Raw genomic sequence first — 18,140 nt, 5'->3', positions numbered from 1 at the left:
TTTTTGACCTTGGTTGCCCACTAGAGGGACTGAGGTGCACTCTGGGCTGTACCAGTCTTCTTGCATTTGGATCCTGGACTGGGGGCAGCCAAAAGTGTTGGTACTTTCCTGCCACTCATACAATCCTGATGTCAAGATGAGCTGTAACTCACAGTTTGTACAGCTCTTTATAATATGATCTTCCCTCCCCTTTCTTACATAATTTGAGCAGTGAAATTGACAGGTTTCATGATTTCATAGGAATTTAAGACCAGAAGGGACCAGATGATCCTTTAGATTAACCTCCTGTTCACCACAGGTCTTTACATTTCACCCAGTTACCTAGGTACTGAGCCCAATAACTTTAGTCAAACCAAAGCATTTCAGTCCTCAGCTGACTGAACAGTTCTGACAATTAAAGGGTTCTCACTGCGCCTCTGAATTAGCAACTATTGAAAAGACCGGGGCAGGTTACTCATTTCACAGGTATTGTATGAGGTTCTGAAACTGTGGACAGACACGCTGCATCACTTGTCCTCAAAAACATGAACGGAGGGTATCTCAGCAACCACAGCAGCTAGAGACTTAATTTTGGTTAATGAAAGCTTAGAGACCAGTGAACAAGAGGGCAGTGTGGAAGAGGTGCTGCCACATCATACTGCCGCACACTGGTCCAGTCCAAGCCTTGAGTCCCATGGCATATCATCTATTTAAATGGCAAGATAAAACAGAAATTTCATGGGCAACATGACTGTTTATCTCCCTTGGGGATTTCCAAATGCTGGATCTCAGTATTGTATCAGCTCAGCCTCTTCCCATGGACCCCCTTGTGGCCAGGGATGATGGTGCAGTGTTTTATCTCAGTTTCCCCTCTTGGTTCCTCAGTAACTCACAAAGAGGCTTTCACAAGTCCAGTAATAGCTCTTGTTGGAGCTTTTATAAAACAAAGTTCCAAAATAAACAAAAAAAGGCCCTTGAACCCAGCTGTAATCTGGGCTCAGTCCCTCCTCCCTGAGAAACCGCCTCTTCCTCTGTTCCCTAAATCTCAGGAAAAGACACAAGGCCTGGTCTAGCTTCTTTGTCTTCTCCCCACAAGGAAAACCAAGCTTCTAGCTCAGGGGTCGGCAACCTTTCAGAAGTGGTGTGCCGAGTCTTCATTTATTCACTTTAATTTAAGGTTTCACGTGCCAGTAATACATTTTAACATTTTTAGAAGGTCTCTCTCTATAAGTCAATATATTATATAACTAAACTATTGTATGTAAACAAGGTTTTCAAAATGTTTAAGAAGCTTCATTTAAAATTAAATTAAAATGCTGATCTTATGCCGCCGGCCTGCTCAGCCTGCTGCCAGCCTGGGGTTCCATTCACTTAGGCCGGCAGCGGGCTGAGCGGGGCTGGCGACCAGGACCCTGGCTGGCAAGAGGCTGGCAGCCAGAACCCCAGACCGGCAGTGGGCTGAGCGGGGCTGGCAGCCAGAACCCCAGACCGGCAGTGGGCTGAGCGGGGCTGGCAGCCAGAACCCCAGACCGGCAGTGGGCTGAGCGGGGCTGACGGCCAGGACCCCAGCTGGCAAGGGGCCAGCAGCCAGAACCCCAGACCGGCAGTGGGCTGAGCGGGGCCGGCGGCCGGGACCCCAGACCAGCAGTGGGCTGAGCGGCTCAGCCCGCTGCCAATTAGCCCACTGCCACTCTGGGGTCCCGGGCCTGTCCACATAGAGTAAGTACCTACCTTCTCCCTGGTTCTAGCCATTTTCTTCCTCTCACTGCACTGAGATGAGGGTCGGAGTGCGCCGAGAACAGGGCTGGGGGTGAAGGAGCAGGCTGGGGGTTGGGGTGCAGGGTCTGGCCAGGAGCTAGAATGAGGGAGGGGGCTCAGGGTTGGGGCAGGAGGTTTGGGTGTGGAGTGCTTACCTGGGCAGCTCCCATTTGGTGTGAGGGGTGCAGGTGGGAATGTGGGGTGTGTGTGTGCAGGAGCTCCCGTTTGGTGCTAAGGGCAGGGGTTGGGATGTGGGGGATAGAAGAGTCAGGGCATGGGGTGTGAGGGGGCTGGGTATGTGTGGGGTTGCAGGAGTCAGGGCTGGGGTTGTGGGGGGGTGCAGGGGTGAGGGCAGAAGGCTGGGAGTGTGTGAGAGGGGTGCAGGGGTCAGGGCAGAGGGCTGGGGGTGTGTGAGGGGGGTGCAGGAGTCAGGGCAGAGGGCTGGGGATGTGGGCTAGGGTTGTGGGGGGTGCTCCCAGCCCCCTGCCCTGACCAGCTCACGGCAGGGGGCTGGAGGGGATATGCCGATTCCACCCCCTTCCCCAAGATCCCCGGAGCAGAGAGCATGCTGCAGCTCTGCTTTTCCCTGTCCCCCTCCATAGCAAGGGCCGTCAGCTGATCGGCTGCAGGGAGGGAGAGGAGGAGGGGCAGGAACCCAGCACGCTGGGGGAAGAGTCGGGAGGAGGGGGAAGCTTGCCTGCCCTGCAAAGAGAGAGTGGGGCGTGGGGGGCAGAGAAGAGTGGGCCGGGCAGGATTTTTAATGGCATACTGCTGTCTGCCAGGGTCCGGCAGACAGCAGTGTGCCATTAAAAATTGGCTCGCATGCTATCTTTGGCATGTGTGCCATAGGTTGCTGACCCCTGATCTAGCTGGTTCTTTCTACCCAGCCCCAACTTCAGGGACCACTGCAGGAGACATTATTTTTCCTTGCACCTTCACTCTACAACAGGGGTGGCCAACCTGAACTTGAGAAGGAGCCAGAATTTACCAATGTACATTGCCAAAGAGCCACAGTAATACATCAGCAGCCCCCCATCTACGCCCACCCGCCCCCGGCTCCCAGCACCTCCCACCCACCGGCAGCCCCACCAATCAGTGCCTCCCTCTCCCTCTCTGCACCTCCCGATCAGCTGTTTCATGGCGTGCAGGAGGCTGGGGGGAGGGGGAGGAGCGAGGGCATGGCAGGCTCACAGGACGGGGTGAGAAGGGGTGGAGTGGGGGCAGGGCCTGTGGCAGAGCCACGGGTTGAGCAATGAGCACCCCCCGGCACATTGGAAAGTTGGCACCCATAGCTCCAGCCCCAGAGTCGGTGTCTATACAAGGAGCCGCATATTAACTTCTGAAGAGCCACATGTGGCTCCGGAGCCACAGGTTGGCCACCCCTCCTCTACAATGTCTTCCTCTGGCTACCCACAGCCTCTGTTTTTCTACTCCCTCAGAGGCCTGGTTTAGTCACAGACCCACTGTTATGTGCATTCTCTCCACCTGGAGAGGCAAATCACCTGCAACACAGCTGAGGACTATCTCCCTCTAGAAGGGCCAGCCACCCATGACAAGTACATTATTTATGAATGTATAGGATGCCGCCTGGTACCTTATAGTACCTTTCAGTTCTTAAGTATCAACCCAATGTCCATAACCCTGACCTTGAGGTTGGCACATAACTGGGGCTGTGCAACATTTGGGGGCTTTGCTCGGAGAGGGTCCATGCAGATGTTTTCTGTTGCTTCAGTTTCCCTTTGTGCACATTCTTTGAGTTCTGCTTTGAGCGTTTGAGTTCATTTGTACCAAAAAACTCAAAGCAAAGTTTGGCTAAAACCACCAATTTTGTCTGGTTTAATCACATGAAACTATCAAATTTCATATGTGGTTTCCACGAGAAACCATAAATTGCCTGAGACCTGCTGGTAACAGCCTACGCTCACAGAAAGGTGAGTTTGGCTTAAGCGTTCTCTTTGGCTATGTCTACACTACGAAATTAGGTCGAATTTATAGAAGTCAGTTTTGTAGAAAGCGTTTTTATACAGTCGATTGTGTGTGTGTCCACACAAATGCTCTAAGTGTATTTAGTCGGCAGAGTGCGTCCACAGTACTGAGGCAACCGTCGACTTCCGGAGCGTTGCACTGTGGATAGCTATCCCACAGGTCCCACAGTCTCCGCCACCCATTTGAATTCTGGGTAGAAATCCCAATGCCTGATGGGGCAAAAGCATTGTCATGGGTGGTTCTGGGTACATATCGTCAGGCCCCCCTTCCCTTCCTTCCTCCGTGAAAGCAACGGCAGACAATCGTTTTGCGCCTTTTTTCCTGGGTTACCCATGCAGACGCCATACCACAGCAAGCATGGAGCCTGCTCAGCTCACCATCACCGTATGTCTCCTGGGTGCTGGCAGACGCGGTACTGCATTGCTATACAGCAGCAGCTCATTGCCTTTTGGCAGCAGACAGTGCAGTATGACTGGTAGCCATCGTCGCCGTACTCCAGGGTGCTTTTTTAGCCGACCTCAGTGAGGTCGGTCAGGGGCGCCTAGGCAAACATGGGAGTGACTCAGCCAGGTCATTTCCCTTTGAAGTTTCATCTCATGGTGATTCAGTCCTGCCGGCAGTCCTACTGCACCGTCTTCTAATGAGCAGCCAGGAGACGACAATGGCCAGCAGTCATACCGCACCGTCTGCTGCCAGCAAGATGTATAAAGATAGATGAAGTGGATCAAAACAAGAAATAGACCAGATTTGTTTTGTATTCATTTTCTCCTCCCTCCCTCTCTCTGTGAAATCAACAGCCTGCTAAACCCAGGATTTTGAGTTCTAGCCTTGAGGGGGCCATTCTGTTTCTCCTTGATGCAAAGCCACCCCTTTTGTTGATTTTAATTCCCTGTAAGCCAACCTTGTAAGCCATGTTGTCAGTCACCCCTCCCTCTGTCAGAGCAATGGCAGACAATTGTTTCACGCCTTTTTTCAGCGTAGACGCCATAGCACTGGGAACATGGAGCCCACTCAGATCACCGCAGCAATTATGAGCACTATAAACACCGCATGCGTTATCCAGCAGGATATGCAGAACCATAACCTGCAAGAAAAGCAAAACCAGGCGAGGAGGAGGCGACTGCAGCGCGGTGACGAGAGTGATGAGGACATGGACATAGACATCTCACAAAGTACGGGCCCCTGCAATGTGCACATCATGGTGTCAATCGGGCAGGTTCATGGCGTGGAACGCTGATTCTGGGCCCGGGAAACAAGCACAGACTGGTGGGACTGCATAGTGTTGTGGGTCTGGGATGATTCCCAGTGGCTGCGAAACTTTTGCATGCATAAGGGCACTTTCACGGAACTTTGTGACTTGCTTTCCCCTGCCCTGAAGCACAAGAATACCAAGATGAGAGCAGCCCTCACAGTTGAGAAGCGAGTGATGATAGCCCTGTGGCAGCTTGCAATGCCAGACAGCTACTGGTCAGTCGGTAATCAATTTGGAGTGGGCAAATCTACTGCGGGGGCTGCTGTGATGCAAGTAGCCAACGCTATCACTGAGCTGCTGATATCAAGGGTAGTGACTCTGGGAAATGTGCAGGTCATAGTGGATGGCTTTGCTGCAATGGTATTCCCTAACTGTGGTGGGGCCATAGACGGAACCCATATCCCTATCTTGGCACCGGAGCACCTAGGCAGCGAGTACATAAACCAAAAGGGGTACTATTCAATGGTGCTGCAAGCACTGGTGGATCACAAGGGACATTTCACCAACATCAACGTGGGATGGCCGGGAAAGGTACATGACGCTCGCATCTTCAGGAATTCTGGTCTGTTTCAACAGCTGCAGCAAGGGACTTACTTTCCAGACCAGAAAAATAACCATTGGGGATGTTGAAATGCCTTTAGTTATCCTTGGGGACCCAGCCTACCCCTTAATGCCATGGCTCATGAAGCCATGCACAGGCACCCTAGACAGTAATCAGGAGCTGTTCAACTATAGGCTGAGCAAGTGCAGAATGGTGGTAGAATGTGCATTTGGGGATTTGAAAGCACGCTGACGCAGTTTACTGACTCGGTTAGACCTCAGCAAAACCAATGCTGAAATGAATTTGTTAGTCTCTAAGGTGCCACAAGTACTCCTTTTCGAATATTCCCATTGTTATTACTGCTTGCTGTGTGCTCCACAATATCTGTGAGAGTATGGGGGAGATGTTTATGGTGGGGTGGGAGGTTGAGGCAAATTGCCTGGCCGCTGATTATGCGCAGCCAGACACCAGGGCGGTTAGAAGAGCACAGGAGGGTGCGGTGTGCATCAGAGAAGCTTTGAAAACAAGTTTCAGGAATGGCCAGGCTACGCTGTGAAAGTTCTGTTTGTTTCTCCTTGATGGAATGCCCCCCGCCCCGACCCCGACTCTACTTTCCTGTAAGCTAAGCACCCGCCCTCCCACCTTCGATCACCGCTTGCAGAGGCAATGAAGTCATTGTTGCTTCACATTCATGCATTCTTTATTTATTCAAATCACACAAATAGGGGGATAACTGCCAAGGTAGCCCGGGAGGGGTGGTGGAGGAGGGAAGGACAAGACTACACAGCACTTTAAAACTTTAAAACTTATTGAATGCCAGCCTTCTGTTGCTTGGGCAATCCTCTGGGATGGAGTGGCTGGGAGGTCCCCGCACCGTGTTCTTGGGCATCTGGGTGAAGAGGCTATGGAACTTGGGGAGGAGGGCGGTTGGTTACACAGGGGCTGTAGCGGCAGTCTGTGCTCCTGCTGCCTTTCCTGCAGCTCAACCATATGCTGGAGCATATGAGTTTGATCCTCCAGCAGCATGAGCATGGACTCCTGCCTTCTTTCAGCAAGCTGACGCCACCTACCATCTTCAGCTCACCACCTCTCCTCGCAGTCAAATTGTGTTTTCCTGCACTCTGAGATTGTCTGCCTCCACGTATTTTGCTGTGCTGTCAGTGTGGGGACAGCATGAGGTCAGAGAACATTTAATCACGAGTGCTGTTTTTTTGCCATCTAATCTTCGCTAGCCTCTGGGAAGGAGAAACATATGCAGCTGGTGGAGGGAAAAAAAAAGGGAGAGTGGTAGTTAAAAAGACACATTTTATAGAACAATGGGTACACTCTTTCATGGTAAACCTTGCTGTTAACGTTACACAGCACATGCGCTTTCATTACAAGGTCGCATTTTGCCTCTTATTGAGGGTATGCCGGTTTGGTGTGAGAGATCGCTCACGCAGGGCCGGGCAGCAGAATTCGGCTTGCAGGCAGCCATGGTAAGCCACAGTCTTTTGGCTTCTTTAACCTTCATAACATGTGGGAATGGTTTCCAACATCAGCGCCCTCATTTCCCATACAAAGTAGCAGTTGGGTTGGCCATTAATGGGTTGGCAATTTAAAAGGAGGGGCTGCAATTTCCGGGTTCACGGTCAGTAGAAACCCAATTAACACCCCTTCCACCCCCCACACACCCAATTCTCTCGGATGATGGCTTCACCCCTCCCCCCACCACGTGGCTAACAGTGGGGAAGATTTCTGTTCAGCCACAGGCAAACAGCCCAGCAGGAATGGCCACCTCTGAATGTCCACTTACTAAAACCACCCTATTTCAACCAGGTGACCATGAATGATATCACTCTCCTGAGGGTAACACAGAGAGATAAAGAACGGATGTTGTTTGAATGCCAGCAAACACCGGGACCATATGCTACAATGCTTTGTTCTGCAATGATTCCCAACTACGTGCTACTGGCCTGGGGTGGTAAAGTGTCCTACCATGGACTAAGGCTGCCTTCCCCAGAAACCTTTTGCAAAAGGCGTTGGAAGTACATCCAGGAGAGCTTTCTGGAGCTGTCCCTGGAGGATTTCCGCTCCATCCCCAGACATGTTAACAGACTTTTCCAGTAGCTGTACTGGCCGCGAATGCCAGGGCAAATTAATCATTAAACACGCTTGCTTTTAAAACATGTATAATATTTGCAAAGGTACACTCACCAGAGGTCCCTTCTCTGCCTTCAGGGTCCGGGAGCCTGCCTTGGGTGGGTTCAGGGGGTACTGGGTCCAGGTCCAGGGTGATAAACAGATCCTGGCTGTTGGGGAAACTGGTTTCTCTGCTTCCTTGCTGTGAGCTATCATCTTCCTCACCCCCAAAACCCGGTTCCGTGTTGCCTCCCACTCTTTGGACGGAGTCAAAGCACAGGGTTGGGCTAGTGGTGGCTGCACCCCCTAGAACGGCATGCAGCTCATCATAGAAGCGGCATGTCTGGGGCTCTGAACCGGAGCAGCCGTTTGCCTCTCTGGTTTTTTGGTAGGCTTGCCTGAGCGCCTTAATTTTCAGATGGCACTGCTGCAGATCCCTGTTATATCCTCTGTCCTTCATGCCATTGGAGATTTTTTCCAAATATTTTGGCATTTCATCTTTTTGAATGGAGTTCTGCCAGCACGGATTCATCTCCCCATACAGTGATCAAATCCTGTACCTCCCATTCGGTCCATGCTGGAGCTCTTCAGCGATTCTGAGACTGCATGGTTACCTGTGATGATGAGCTGTGCATGGTGACCTGTGCAGGTGAGTTCACCATGCTGGCCAAACATGAAATGAGATTCAAAAGTTCGCGGGCCTTTTCCTGTATACTTGGCCAGTGCATCTGAGTTGAGAGCACTGTCCAGAGCGGTCACAACTGAGCACTCTGGGATAGCTCCCAGAGGCCAATACCGTCGAATTGCATCCACAGTACCCCAAATTCGACCCAGCAAGGCCAATTTCAGCGCTAATCCCCTCGTCAGGGGTGGAGTAAAGAAATCAATTTTAAGAGCCCTTTAAGTCGAAAAAAAGGGCTTCGTTGTGTGGACAGGTGCAGGGTTAAATTGAGATAAAGCTGCTAAATTCGACCTAAACTCATAGTGTAGACCAGGCCTTTGTAAGAAACCCCAAACCAGGGAAAACGTTTGGTAGTTTTATTACAAACATAACAATGAGCCCCTTTGCCAGAGTGTCTGATACTATTAGAGAGCAGAGGGAAGTTTTCTTTACGTGTATGCTCTGTGAAGGTGGGTTTTATTTATCTTTTTCCTATCTTGAAATCGTATCATTTCTTGATCTATATAAATACAGGGCCTGAGAACACACCCTCTTACAACTGCCTTGTTTATACAGTTATGACATCATCACATCCTGGTTACTTTGTCTTTATAGCAGATATTTTTTTAAACCGATTAAAAGTAAAATGAGGAATTCAGTGTTCAGAAATAAGGACAAATCAACCCAGTTAGTACAGATTCCAGTATTACTACAGCTTTGTCTACTCACAAATGTTGTACCTCTTTCACTATCCCATTATAATTAAATCGGCACAACCTCCCGAGCATACAGCTATCCTGTACCAGAAGGGGAATAACCTATATCAGTATAGGGCACACTAGGGATTACACCTATCTAGTGATACCCGTGTAAGAAAAAAAGAAAAAAATTCACATTCCTAACCAACACAGTTATTTATACATGTACAAAAACTGGGTGGAGACCATGCCTAAATGTTTTGAATGCAATAGGAAAAAACGTAGTATATGTATGAAGCTGTGTGTTGGGACAGTGTGTGCATGACTCAGGGTGCATGACTTGTCAACACTACAAACGGTTTGCTCGTCTAGCTAAACTGGTAGAGCTATGCCGGCAGAGCTCCATAGTGTAGGTGCAGCATATGCTGACAGAAGGAGCCTTTCTGCTAAAACCACCTCCCCCAATGACATTAGCAGTGGCAGCGGAAGCACACTTCAGTTGGCCTCGTTGCATCTACACTGGAGTCTTAGGTCAGCATGGCTATGGCAGCTAGGGGTTGAGGTTTTCTTCCTCATACTCCTAGTTGACATCGCTATGCTGGCAAAACTGTGTAGTGTAGACTAATCCTCAGACATATAGTACAGCTATTACGTACTTCAGAATGGAAAGTCTCTAATAACTACCCGCTCGACACAGATACATTTCTCAAATTATGTAGAAAAATGCACTACTGTAAATATCTGTAGTTGTGGATGAAGTTCAAAGCTTCTGTTTCTCACCTTCAAACCCCTCTGCAACATTATCCTCGTTTACCTCTCTACCTTCATCTTCTCATCACCGGGCTTTGTGCAGCCTCTCTCTTTGCCACACTTTTGTTCACTCTCTGTTCTTATCTTTGCACCTTCTGTGCCAGCTGGTCTCAGCCAAGTATCCTCCCTTTCTTCATTCAATTGTCTTCTCAAAAACTACCTGTTTCACACACTGTTCAACCAATATCCATGTTTAGCTGTCTCCTCACCAAGCCTTCCAATTATTGTATTAGTATTCCACCAAACAGCTCTTAAACTCCTGCTCCGGATTATTACCTGTTGAGTTGTATCCATACCAAACCTGAATGTAAGCTTTCCAGGGCAGGAAAAATGTTTTTTCTTTAATGGTCGGTAAAGCACCATGTACTACCGAATGGTAGGGATGCGGACAAACCAAATAACTAGTCAGAAAATACTGTCTTGTTTTAAAACACAAGGTGATGGTGAAATATCAACACAGCAACAGGGCTAGAACTGAAATTTGGTACCATTCTAATATGTTCTAGTCCAAACAGGAATTAATTCTGGCCTGCATTATACAGGAGGGCAGACTAGAGGATCTTTTGTATTACTTTGCGAAAATACAAAGCATAAATACAGTCATCCTTTCTGATTTTATAATCTATGAGATTAGAGTTCCAGGTAATTCCATTTTCTCAGCCTGAGTTGCTATTTTAGCTTGTAAACTCTTCAGGACAGAGGCTGCCTCTCTTACTCTGGTTTCAGAGTAGCAGCCGTATTAGTCTGTATTCGCAAAAAGAAAAGGAGGACTTGTGGCACCTTAGAGACTAACAAATTTATTTGAGCATAAGCTTTCGTGAGCTACAGCTCACTTCATCAAATGCATTTCCACTGAATGCATCTGATGAAGTGAGCGGTAGCTCACGAAAGCTTATGCTCAAATAAATTTGTTTGTCTCTAAGGTGCCACAAGTCCTCCTTTTTTTTTCTCTTACTCTGCTTGTACAAGAGTCAGAACAATGGGCCGCAGTCCTGATTGAGGCCTCTGGCTATTGCCTCAATAGAAATTAATTAATTAATCTCTCTCTCAGCTTCTTGGACATCCACCAGCACCTTATAATGAACCTCCTATTAATTCGGGACAATCCCTCTGGCCCCAGCAAGACACCAGCCATATCTTTCAACATAAACACTCAGCTTTTACATCCTTACCTCTCTAAATTTCTGGAAACCCATCCAAGTGCCCCCCAACTAAGTCACCAGACTGAATCCATCCTCCCTGGCTCCTTGTCCTCTCAACTTTCTTCCTCCTCTTACCAAAACATGTAACTGACTGCCCCCACCACACATACACCTGTTGTCAGAACCTATGCTCTGACCAAAATACAGATGATTGAATGCTCTCTTTCCTCACTTGACACAACCTTCTCCTAACTATTCCTGAGCATTCAGCTGAACCCAACTACAAAAAGCTTCTACATGAACCTGTCAGTGAGTAGCCACACTGATCCACTTTGAATGCTTTCTACTCACATCTGATTAACAATATTGAGTAGAATTGTATAAAACTGCAGATAGATAGATCTGATGACTATAGTCTTGTATGTCTCTGTAAACAAAAGCCAACTGTTGTAATGATTGTTTTGTTTCTGATATTTACATGGCAAGGATTTGTAGACTTGTTAAAACTTCCTAAATAAATAAATACTTAAAAAAAATTCAGGTGTTAAATGTTGGCAAGTTACGCCCATTCCTAAATTACCAGCAGAAGTGGGCATCAAAAGTATCATTTTAAAATATTTACCACTAGAAAGGTTTGTATAGTTCTTACCGGTATTTAAGTAGTTCTGGAGAGTACTTTGACTTAGCTTTGAAAATCACCTGGAATAATAGGGAGAAAAAATTGCATCATTCACAAAGTAAATACAAATGAACAAATACACTATGATCCTGAGGAAAAAACCATCTTATGTGTCACAGGTTATTAGGATTCATAAAATGTTTTTTGCACCTTCAGGTTATCTGAACTAGAAAATTTTGCCACTTAAACTATACCGAGTGGCAAAACCACCCTAGAGCAGATACACTGGTATAACTTAGTCCAGTTCAGGAATCGGAACTAACTAGATCAGTAGAAGGCACCTTTACACTGGTATGACTATATCCACACTAGGACATATGCTGGTATAACTATACTGGTAAATAATTATACCTCCTAACCAACATAAATATACTGGTGCAACTTTCTAGTGTAGACTAGCCATTGTTGACACCTTGGACCTGATTCGCATTTACATTAAGGTCCCTTTACCTGGCAGTGTAGCATAGCCTTAAATTGGGTATAAATGTTTGCATCCACGTTAGGGGCCCTTTACATTGCTGGAGCAGTGTAAATGTGAATCAGGCCGAGTGTATTCTACGGAAGTTTATTCAGTTCTCTCCGGTTACATCTTAACTGCTAAAAAAGGTGTGTTTTTACAGAGAGATAGCTATGGAGCATTAGTTATCTTGCTGTAAAATCTGTTGTAATGGAATACATGAGCCCAAAGACTCAAAGGTGTTAACACGACCCTGAGACTGTCCAACATTACACAGTTTTAAACATTATTCAGCATTTGGTATACAGAGACCTCAGCCTGCTTATTACTTTGACAAACACACCATTAAAATCTTTGAAACCTTTTATTAAAAATACAAAACAGAAGAAAAAACAGTTAAAGCATTTGAAATGTAAAGTATTAGGTAAGGCCTTGTCTACACTACACAGTTTTGTTGACAAAAGTCAGCTTTCATTGACAAAACGGTGGAGGTGTACACACTGAAATGTTCCTCCTGCCGATGTAACTCCCCTGCTATGCTGAAATAATAAAACCACCTCGACAAGCAGTGTAGCGCTTTTTGCAACATAGTTAGAGCGATGCAGCATCAGTGTAGACACTCCACTTGGTTTTGTCGCCCTAACTGGCCTCCAGGAGGCATCCCACAATGCCATCCTGACCACTCTGGTCAGCACTTTGAACTTTGCTTCCCCAAAGGTACTGAGCTATGCGCCTCTCCCCTATTTAAAGGCCCAGAAATTTTTAAAGTTCCTCTTCCTATTTGCTTGGCATGCACAGTCCACGTAGCATCTGCCCAGCTGATCAGGCTGGTTTTCTGCAGCAGACACTCTCTTGCGTGGAGCACACCAGAGCTGTTGGATCTGCTGAGTCTATAGGGAGAGGAGGCTGTGTCGTCGCAGCTTCACTCCAGCCGTAGGAATTTTGATACCTGTGGGCAGATTGCTGGTGGCATGTAGAAGGGGCACAAAAGGGACATGCAGCAGTGTTGTGCTAAAATCAAGGAGCTGCAGCAGGCATACCGGAAGGCAAGGGAGGCCAACCATTGCTTTGGTGTGGCACCAAAGGCATTCTGCTTCTATAAGGAGCTGCACACCATCCTCAGTGGCGACCCCACCTCCACCGCCGAGAGCTCTGTGGATACTTCAGCAGGGATTGGAGGCAGCGTTCAGCAGACTCAACCCCAGTGATGAAGTGGTGGATGAGGAAGTAGCACTGGAAGATGATGTGGAGCAACTGGCAGGGTTGTCCGGTAGCGTGGCAAGTCAGGACCCTTTTTCCACTCTGGAGGGGTCTAGCCAGTCCCAGCACTCCAGCTCTGGTGCGCAGGAAAGGGGAGCTCCAGTAAATGCTCATTTTGCTTTGATACTGCATGGTCAGAAGAGACTGAGCTCTCACGTACTTTGTTATATGGTAGAGGAGGGATAAGGGACAGAAATTAACAACAGAACCTATCCCTCTCTGCTCTGGGTCCATGGCAGAAAAGTTTGTTAATGTACATAGAGCAGTCCCTGCAATCCTCCATAGTGATCTCTAGGAAACTTTCCTGTAGGTATTCTGCAATCCTCTGCCAAAGGTTCCTTGGAAGAGCCGCCTTATTTCTCCCCCCATTGTAGGAAACTTTGCTGCTCCACCAAAAGTGTATTTCTGCAAGGACTAGAGCAGCACACAGGCAAGCTGCATATGAAGCCAGTCTGAACCCACACGCATGCAGGAGATGCACCCTTGCAACCTGGGTTACCCTTAGGAGTGAGATATTGGGTTTGATTGCTCTAGCTTATGAAAAAGGGTACCAATATTCAAAATAGTCTCCCTAGCTGCTTGTAGTAACCCCCTTCGTGAACCACTCTTTTCCCTTCCTGCCCTCTCCCCCATATCACCCCCCCCCCCCCGATCTCACCATATTTGGGACTTGGGCCGACTTGTGTGCTAGCCCAGGAACAGCAAGAAAGAAGTGTGTATAACTTTTGTGATTCACAGCTCTGAGCACACTCACAATACTGTGTCTATTCACTGTTTCTTTGGCTTCTGCAAAGGCCTTGAGAACCCCTTCCTCCACACTAGTGGATTGCCTCTGTCAGATGAGGCGGTGAACAAAGAGGATATGTTTCACGAAGTGCTGCAGTCAATAGATACAGCACATAGTGAAACAAGAGAGGAGGGAGAAAATTAATGAAAAACGCAGCTTGAATAGCCTGGAAAGGATTTAGGAACAGGAGCGGATGATAAAGCTCCTGGAGGGCTCGACAGAGATGATGAAGTCCCTTATTCACCCTGCAATCTGAGCACATCCAGGCACAGCTCCCCCTGCAGCCACTACAGAACTCTGCTCCACGCCCTCCGCAAATTCCCCCACCGCATTCCTCGCACGTACCCCATGCACTCCATGCCTAGGGATTGGTTTCCCAATGAAAGCTGGAGTTACACACAGCTGTGAGAGCCCTAACCACAAGCCTGTTCCTCATTGCATTGTTCCCTGTTTGACCAAAATTGTGTTTTTTCCTGTTATTAAAGTGAAATCTTTGAAATAAAATGAGTCTTTATTTTTGAAATACACATATTGATCACTGCTAACATTGAAACACAGTGGCTATAGGTAGGAATATTTGCTCACTACAATTAACACTCAGGAAGCAAGCACTACAGAGGTAATTCAAGGCAGCAAATAATCATTGCCTGACTGAATGCATCACTGGGAATCATTGTCAAAATGCTCATTCAAAGCCTCCCTGATTCAAATAGCCTCCCGCTGTGCACCCTAATTGCCCTTGTATCTGGCGGCTCTAAATCAGGAACCAGTTGATCAGCCTCAGCAGTCCACCCCAGGGGAAACTTTTGTCCCTTCATTTTGCAAATATTATGTAGAGTACAGCAGGCCCCAATGACCATTGGAATATTTTCCTCATTGAGGTCTGTCAAGGTTCCTTCCCCACTCTGAACTCTAGGGTACAGATGTGGGGACCTGCATAAAAACCCCCTAAGCTTATTTTTACCAGCTTAGGTTAAAACTTCCCCAAGGGACAAACTACTTTGCCTTTTGCCCTTGTACTTTATCGCTGCCACCACCAAACATCTAACAGATATATAACCAGGACAGAGCCCGCTTGGAAATGTCTTTGCCCACAAAATCTTCACAAACCCTACACTCCCTTTTCTGGGGAAGGTTTGATAAAAATCCTCACCAATTTGCATAGGTGAACACAGACCCAAACCCTTGGATCTTAAGAACAATGAAAAAGCAATCAGGTTCTTAAAAGAAGAATTTTAATAGAAGAAAAAGTAAAAGAATCACCTCTGTAAAATCAGGATAGTAAATACCTTACAGGGTAATTAGATTCAAACATAGAGAATCCCTCTAGGCAAAACCTTAAGTTATGAAAAGACACAAAAACAGGAATACACATTCCATTCAGCACAGCTTATTTTCTCAGCCATTTAAAGAAAACAGAATCTAACACATATCTAGCTAGATTACTTACTAAGTTCTAAGACTCCATTCCTGTTCTGTCCCCGGCAAAAGCATCACCCAGACAGAGAGAACCTTTGTTTCTCCCCTCCTCTAGCTTTGAAAGTATCTTGTCTCCTCATTGGTCATTTTGGTCAGGTGCCAGCAAAGTTATCCTAGCTTCTTAACCCTTTACAGGTGAAAGGGTTTTTCCTCTAGCCAGAAGGGATTTTAAAGGGGTTTACCCTTCCCTTTATATTTATGACAAGGTCTAACCAGCAAAAATGACAGAGCCAGCAACCTTTTATTCGTACAAAGGCACATTCAGTGGTCATCTGGCACCTGCTGAGCCTGTTGCTGAAGCATTCCTTGCTGCTGTCTAGGTTCCCAGAGTCAGGCTTCCTAAGCCATGGAAGCAAGGTGTAGGCGGGGTTCCAAGGATCACTATGTGCATTTGCACATCCCCCACTGGAATCTTCTGGTCTGGAAAGAAAGTCCCAGTGTGCACTCCAGTGTTCCTAAAGATGCATGCATCATGCACCTTCCCTGACCACTCAGGCATTGATGTCAGTGAAATAGCCCTGATGATCCATTAGCGCCTGCAAGAGAAGGAGCCCTTTCGGTTGATATACTCCATCGTAAGATGGTCGGGAGCCAAAATTTGGATATGTGTTCCATCTATCGCCCCACCGCAGTAAGGGAATCCCATTGCCTCAAAGCCATCAATTATTTCCTGCACATTACTAAGAGCCACAGTCCTTCTTAGCAGGAGGCAATTAATGACCCTGTACACTTGCATCACCACAACCCCCCATGGTGGACTTTCCAACCCCAAATTGATTCACGACTGAACGGTAGCAGTCTGGAGTTGCAAGCTTCCACACAGTGATTGCCACTCACTTTTCCACAGTGAGGGCAGCTCTCATTCTGTTATCCTTGTACTGGGGCAAACTCCACACACAGTTCCAGAGAGGTGGATTTGCGCATCTGAAAGTTCTCCAGCCACTGCTCATCATCCCATACAGGCATCATGATGCGATCCCAGCACTCAGTGCTTGTTTCCCTAGCCCAGTACTGGTGGTCCACCATGGCAAGCTGCTCCATGAATGCCCACAGAAATCTTAAATTATTTGTTTCCATGGCAGAGCAGGCATCAGCAAGTCACTATTTGGCAGTGCGTGAAATACTGCAGGACCAGCTGCATTGTGTTCATAAGTCTCATTACCAGAATGATCAGCAGCTCAGGATCCCTGCTGTCATGCAGAGGCAACAGTCACACAGTTTACAAGGGCAGTTGAAAAATGGTGCAACACGAAGTAGGAAGCCCATGGAATGATGGGACAGAAAACACTGCATCACAGGATGGCAAGCGCGTCCCCATGATGTACCACGATCTGTTCCCAGAGCTCCCAGTGGCAGAGGGTGACAGAGGGTAGTGAAAAGAAAAGGAGTGAGTTGCACAATGAGATAGCTACCCATAAGGCAACACTCTCTCTGTCGATGCAAGAGCAAAAACTCTGGACGCTCTCCTCTGACACAAGGAGCATTGTGTGGACGTGCACAACCGATGTTAATAAAGAAGCTTATGACTGTTGACGTAACTTAAGTTGATTTAACTCTGTAGTGTAAACATGGCCTAAGGTTTTCATTTTAACAACTTTCCTTGTTCCCTTTAGCTGGAGAGAGTCTTTAGAAGGAACAAAACTCTTGTCTGATAGTTTCTTAGATGGTAATAACTGTCCTTTCGAAGGAAAAGAGAAAAAGTTAGCTGAGCTGAATGAAGCTCTTGTTGTTGCTGTTAAAGTCTGATCACATTTTAGAAGATAAAACAAGACAAACACACACAAGAAGGGAGAGAAAAGAACAGCAAAGGTTCATTTTTTAAAAATGCAGCTTCTGTCTCTGGGGTTGACTTTCACTTGCTACCTCACTACTGGAAAAGCATAGGCATGGTTCAGAGTCTTATTAGCCACCCAGAGACCTGACAAACTTGTGCCAGGCTGTAGATCGTTGCTTTTAACTGCCTTTTTCTGGTCAGAAGCTTACAGCAGCATTGGAAACTATACAATCTTGGCCAGCTAAGCCAGACTTTTATTAGACAGAAGGAAAAAGGAGTAGGATAGGAAAGAGAAATAAGGTGGGTGAGAAATAAGGAAGGAAAAGGACACACAAGAGTGAGTGGGTGTGTCAAAATCTCACATCCCAAGTCATGTCTGGAATGTAGCTGGAGGCAGTGGAGGTGGCAGTGTTATCTGGGTCCCTCTCTTGGCCCGGAGTCAGGACATCTCTTGGGATCAGGATGACAAAGGCCCAACAGTGTTACGGTAGATCCCAGCGTCCCGGGAGACGGTGAGGGGTGGCAGCCATGATGGTAAATTTCATTGCAGTGGTTGTTGGCAGACAGCTGCATCTTCTGTTAATGTTCACCAAAAGCCTTTTCTTACTTCTCTTGTTTATCAGGCATGATTAGGGTGACTAGATGTCCCAATTTGATAGGGATAGTCCTGATATTTTGGTTTTTTTCTTATATAGTCGCCAATTACTCCCCACCTCCTGTCCCAATTTTTCACACTTGCTATCTGGTCACCCTAGG

The 18,140-nt window shown here is 47.3% G+C and overlaps 1 protein-coding gene across 1 annotated transcript in view; it reads right to left on the bottom strand.

Annotated features, from left to right (window-relative positions):
- The window catches only part of GPR137B (G protein-coupled receptor 137B), a 49,157-nt gene that overhangs the window by 17,066 nt on the left and 13,951 nt on the right, over positions 1-18,140 (bottom strand). The window contains exon 2 of the mRNA XM_073338169.2: positions 11,598-11,647. Within this exon, the coding sequence (XP_073194270.1) occupies positions 11,598-11,647 (50 nt within the window). The remainder of the gene's footprint in view (positions 1-11,597; positions 11,648-18,140) is intronic.

The sequence above is a fragment of the Lepidochelys kempii genome, chromosome 3 (assembly GCF_965140285.1).
Source record: "Lepidochelys kempii isolate rLepKem1 chromosome 3, rLepKem1.hap1, whole genome shotgun sequence".
In the NCBI taxonomy this organism is placed as follows: domain Eukaryota; kingdom Metazoa; phylum Chordata; order Testudines; family Cheloniidae; genus Lepidochelys; species Lepidochelys kempii.
This window is presented reverse-complemented; position numbering and strand designations above follow the sequence as displayed.